The sequence below is a fragment of the Jaculus jaculus genome, chromosome X (genome assembly GCF_020740685.1).
Source record: "Jaculus jaculus isolate mJacJac1 chromosome X, mJacJac1.mat.Y.cur, whole genome shotgun sequence".
Lineage (NCBI taxonomy): Eukaryota > Metazoa > Chordata > Mammalia > Rodentia > Dipodidae > Jaculus > Jaculus jaculus.
The window spans coordinates 36,514,410-36,520,416 of record NC_059125.1 but is presented as its reverse complement, the minus strand read 5'-3'; the positions used below and the strand labels follow the sequence as shown (position 1 = coordinate 36,520,416).

The 6,007-nt window shown below is 41.4% G+C and overlaps 1 protein-coding gene across 1 annotated transcript; it reads left to right on the top strand.

The window, feature by feature from the left end:
* The first annotated feature begins 4,314 nt into the window (after positions 1-4,314).
* LOC123456698 (ATP synthase subunit gamma, mitochondrial-like) lies at positions 4,315-5,358 on the top strand. The gene has a single exon (XM_045140783.1). The coding sequence runs from the start codon at positions 4,357-4,359 to the stop codon at positions 5,179-5,181; it is 825 nt and encodes a 274-aa protein (XP_044996718.1). The 5' UTR covers positions 4,315-4,356; the 3' UTR covers positions 5,182-5,358.
* The last annotated feature ends 649 nt before the right edge of the window (positions 5,359-6,007 follow it).

Sequence of the window (6,007 nt, the reverse complement as noted above, 5' to 3'; positions counted from 1 at the left end):
TTAATAGTCTCACAGTAACCAGAAAAGTGTTCCAAGGTGTTGGGTTTACCTGCTATGAGAGTATTCAGGTAGGCTGCATGGAACAAAATGCAGGCAAATTCTAAAATTTAACTAAACAATGCACACATTCAATGAAAAGCAGCATATAGTATTTATGCAAGAGTAAGTATTATGACAACCAGATCCTCTAACAAAGTCACAGTCCCTAAGGATGTGTGTTGCCCCACACCCTTAATCCTGTCAACTTGGAAGCTAAAATTTCTTGTGTGTGGTTAGTTCTCAGTCAGCTTGTGACCAGTGAGACTGTTCCCTAATGGAGGACAAAAGAAGAAACAACGGCACTATAAAATAGGAAGCAACAAATGACAAGCCCAAAACACAGCTTATTTTTGAATGGTAAATCTGACCATCCATCAGATTTAACATGTAATTTACCCTGACATGGAAGGTACAATTAGCACTTTTGATTTAATACTATATACCAGGCTTATTTGGTGGGTCTGGTGTAGTTCCAGTTACCTTTTGGGATGTTTTTGGTCTCAGTTATGCTGTGCACTTGCTTGGGTCCCTCCTTGCTGTGCTGTGGGCTCAGGTAGGCTGGCTGGGTCAGAGTGTTGCTGCCTATGCTGAGTGTTGTGTAGGTGAGCTCTCTTCCCCAAGTCTCTGGTGCTTACTGGTGCTTGCACTAGCCATGGGGGAGGAGAGGTTGTGTATGTTGGCTGATGTTCTCCTACAGGTCCTCTCAATCCTCTTCCTCATGAGCTGCTCTTTTGGGCTCTGCCATCCTCCCTTCAAGTTTCTTGAGTTTGTGAGGAGGCCAGTGTGAGTGGAAAATCCCCTCACCTGACTTTTCCTTTGGTTGAAGAAGAGCTTTGCAGCTGTGACAATGTGAACCTGGTGCAACCACTGTTGGAGCTGCTGTTGCCTGCTTCTGTGGTCTCTATATGCTCTGAGTCTCTTCTACTTCTCTTCTGCAGTTGACAGTTTCTTATCCAACTCACTTTTTAGTAGAAGAGTGGATTTTTTTTTTTTTTTGACTTTTTCTCCCCTAGGCTGCTTTGGCTTGGTTCCTACGCTGTCACCTTAAACAGAAGTCTCCTTTCCCCCTTCTTTTCATTACAAGCTACCAAAGAAAAAACGTCAACTTAAAATTCAAACTGATGTCTGTTTCCCTGTTAAGATTAAATTCTCATCAATTTAAAACATAACTAACATCTTAAAAAGGATTTCTCCATGTTTCATGTTGACGTGTTTAATGTTGACCAACCATATCATGTTATGTCTTCTATATTTTATGTTGTCTGTCCTCATGTATAACTAAATTTTGGTTATTAATTTTTCAAATTGTTATGGTCATTAAATGTTCTGATCCTAATATATTTTAAGATGATACTAGATTATTAATACAAGGTTTACAATATATTTAAATAATTAACCTGTGTGTTTTTGACAGTGTGCGTATTCATGATTTCTATAATAATAGACATATTTGTATACCAAATTTTAATCTTTCTTCTACAGGAAGAAATGTGTTTTTGGATAAGAAAAGTCTTTATAAGGTAAAACATTGTTGTAAGGTGTGTCATTAAAGGATATGAAAATAGGGCTGGAGAGATGGCTTAGCGGTTAAGCACTTGCCTGTGAAGCCTAAGTACCCCGGTTCGAGGCTCGGTTTCCCAGGACCCACGTTAGCCAGATGCACAAGGGGGCGCACGCGTCTGGAGTTCGTTTGCAGAGGCTGGAAGCCCTGGCGCGCCCATTCTCTCTCTCTTCCTCTATCTGTCTTTCTCTGTGTGTCTGTCGCTCTCAAATAAATAAATAAATAGATAATTATTAAAAAAAAGGATATGAAAATATATGGAAATGCTATGGGACTTAAACTAAAGAAGGTTTGGGTTGTTAATGGTAAATTGGTTTAACTTAAAAGTTTACATTCTTTATATATATATTTTTTGCTCACCTTAATTGCTCATATAGGTCAACCTTTAATCTCTGTCATAAGTGTTAGGTCAGGACAAAATGGATCCACAGCAAGATGATGACAGAGACATAATGAATTGGGTCATCCACATTCCTCAAGGAACCACCCAGCCATTATCCATTCCTTGCCTACAATGACCTAGGTCTAGTTTTCCTGCTTCCTTGTCTCCCACTTGGTCACTTCTGGTCTTACAGCTTATGGCAAATGTAAAGAACAAAGGAGTTCCTCACCTTCCCCCAACTGAAGAGGTCTATGTAGCCCACTATCCATAATCTCAAAATTGACTTTCCTCTGCTCTTGTGAGTCAGTCCTAGCAGCTCGTGTTTTTCCCAAATAGGAGCTTACATCTTTGCCTCAGAGTGTTCTCCTTGTTCTTGGTCACTCCCGATCCTTAAATCTGGTGCTCCTGACTCAGATAGGAAGGCTTCTGATTGCCCTTTTGGACAGCCAGTCCTCCTTTTCCCCTGAACAGACAACAGAGCTGCCATTTGACTCTCTGAAGTCTTCAGACCATCTCTGCCTTTCTACTGGCTTTCACATCCACCACATCAATTCAGCTTCACTCTTCTTCCCTTCTCCATCTCCTCCCTCGTTCCTGGTAAGTGTCTCTCTTGGGTTGGCTTGCTTTTGGGTTTACTGCCTCCTCATGGAAGTCATGCCAACATGCCAGGCTACACCCCTCAGCCATTAAGGCCCAACCCCAGATCTTGAGAAAGATGCACTCTCAACACCTCAGGTCTCACTCTTTGGTTTACCTTACCCTAAGGGGCACCTTTTGGTTCTGTTATCATCCCATAATACTCCCTCCTCTCCATCTCCCTCTCCCTTCTGATATCTCATCTTCTACTGCTAGCAACTTTCATCTTCCATAGCCAGCTGCTTTGACCATCGGGAGCACAGTCACCCTCCTTTCCCACTAACAGGCTAAAATGCCAATAGTTGTGACCTGTATCACCTCTCCCCACATGGGAGGTACAGGCCCTGTTCACCCTAATTGGCCAGGGGCTCATATTGGTGTTCTGTGTAAACCCAGTTAAAGCCCTGGTTTATTTTTCTCTCACCCTTGTTTGGCTCTTTCTTTGTCTCCATAAGAACTGAAAGCCTCTAGGACTCTTAGATGACATCTCATCTTTCTCTGCAACTCTTCCTGGCCACAATATAAGCTGGACAATGGATCCAAATGGCCTGATAATGATATTTTTGATTGCCAAATTCTCACTGATTCATTAAAAAAAAAATCAACTTCTGCCAACATAAAGGCAAATGGTCCAAAATACCCTATTGTGTACTCTTCAGGCAAGGCCTGCTCTCTGCTCTATCTCCTTTTCTCACCACGTCCTTCTAGCCACCTTGCCCCAATAGGTCCTCCAGCTGCTCCAGCTCCCTCAGCCTGCCCTGACACCCTACCTTGGTAACAAGGTTTGATTTTAGTCTCTGGAGTTGTAAATAGAATGGAAATTTAAAATGGGAATGCACAAGTTCTGAATAAATGAATGAATGAATGTGTGAAGGGGAAATGGTTATACAGAGTCTATATGAAAAGTGCACTAGAAATGAATGTGTGTATGAGTATGTATGTCACTCACAGCCCTAAGTTTGCAGAATGATTTCTGTTCTGAGCAGTTCCATTTCGTTGTGGGGATGTTTTCCACCCAGCCCACTGTATGAGAAGGCATAGCCAATTTTTACTGTTCAGTGTCCCCCAAAAGAACACTAAAAGTAACTAAGATCATAGCCCAAAAAAAAAAAAAAAAAAAAAAGCAACGTTCTCCTACTCTTAAAGAGTTGTAAAATGGCAGGAGCAAAAAGCTGCCTTTAGCCCTAAGGAAAGTCCACAACTGTCCTGGGAATTTAGGGGAGGGTGGAGCTGTTTCTTAGCTTCCTTGCCTTGCAGAACCAGGGGGTTGCAAGCACAGTGAATCTCAGGATCCTGGCCCCAGCATGATAATGAATGAATGCCAAGTGGCTATACACAGATGGGGGCAGCTTCTTATAAGAAATTTGTAACTGTTGAACATTTACTTTATAATTGTATGCTTTTATGGAACTAGTAACAGACAGTATCCTCAAGATTTATGCCTAAATTTAGAAGTGCTCAACACTGAATTTGTAAAAAAAAAAATAGTAATGTTTAAATTTGCTTTCATATTTTTTAAAAATGTGTTTCAGGAAAGTTATAAAAAAAACAAAGTCCCAAAATGTATATGTTTACTCAGGGTAAATAGTATAAGTCAAATCTAATCGACTCTTTCTTTAAAAAGGTTTTTTTCAAAAGGCCTTTTGAGGGAAATAATGGTCCTATTAAAAGTCTTATGGTGGCGCGTGCACAGCGCGGCCTGTCTGCCCGACCTTCAGCAAGGATCCAAGTTTGAAACATGGCAACTTTGAAAGATATTACCAGGCGCCTGAAGTCAATAAGAAACATCCAGAAAATTACCAAGTCTATGAAAATGGTAGCAGCGGCAGAGTACACCCGGGCTGAGCGGGAGCTGAAACCAGCCCGAGTGTACGGGATGGGAACGCTGGCTCTGTATGAAAAGGCTGATATTAAGGGGCCTGAAGACAAGAAGAAACACCTCCTTATTGGCGTGTCCTCAGATCAAGGGCTCTGTGGTGCTATACATTCCTCGATTACTAAGCAGATAAAAAATGAAGTGGCCTCCCTTACCGCAGCAGGGAAAGAAGTTATGCTTGTTGGAATTGGTGATAAAATCAGGGGCATACTTCATAGTACTCATTCTGACCGGTTTCTGATGTCATTCAAAGATGTGGGAAGAAAACCCCCTACTTTTGGAGATGCATCAGTCATCGCCCTTGAATTACTGAATTCTGGATATGAGTTTGATGAAGGCGCCGTCATCTTTAATCGATTCAGGTCTGTTATCTCCTACAAGACAGAAGAAAAGCCCATCTTTTCTCTTAATACCATTGCAAGTTCTGAGAACCTGAGTGTGTATGATGATATTGACGCTGATGTACTACAAAATTACCAAGAATACAATCTGGCCAACATCATCTACTACACCCTGAAGGAATCCACCAACAGTGAGCAGAGCACCAGGATGACAGCCATGGACAATGTCAGCAAGAACGCCTCCGAAATGATTCACAAATTGACATTGACATTAAACCGCACCTGCCAAGCTGTTATCACAAAAAAGTTGATTGAAATTATCTCTGGTGCTGCTCCTCTGGATTAATGAAAATCAAGTATCACCCTCAAACAAGAGGTAAAGAAGGAAAATTCAGCGAGCAGATTTTATGCTTAACTGATGGCTGTCTTTGTCAGAAGAAATTTAGTCCATTGTTTGAATTACTAAAGACAGCAAGATATTTGTAAATGATCTTACAATAAAGTTACAATGAGGAAAAAAAAAGTCTTATGGTAAGGACAATAAAGTTTTTGTTGGTAGTTATGAATTAGAATTGACTAAAGAAGATACACTGGAAAGAAAACTTTATATCTTGGATGTTAAAAGGACACTGCCACCTTAACAGACACTCTCAAACTTAAACTTAACTTAAACTCTCTTGTATTCGTACTCTTCCCCTGATTCCAAAATGCCCCTCCGCCTCCTCTTACCCCAAGCCCTCTATCACTCACCTCTGAATGTTCATCCTCCCTTTATGCCTGGTGTTTCGATGTCATAGCTATTGACAAGAGTAACAAGCTCCTTTGTTCGCCCTTCTTTTTTCTCATGGAGTGCACAGAGCCCACCTCCCTCATCTTCTCTATAACAGGTGTCTGCCAGTGACTACCCTGAAGCCAGCTCAATACAAGAATGGTATGAGTGGAGTCTCTGCTTCACTCTGAACCAAGTCATAACATTTTACACTGGCACTGTCGATTTCACCACTATGCCACCTCTAGCCACCATGAAACTGCCTCCTCATCACCTGCCCTGAAGGGAGACCAATTGACTACATTACCCAGCCTTTCCCACAAGAACTCATCACCCTTATGGTCAGCATGAAAAAAATTAATTTTCATCTCTTATCATTAACAAAGGGCTAGAATGATAGGTC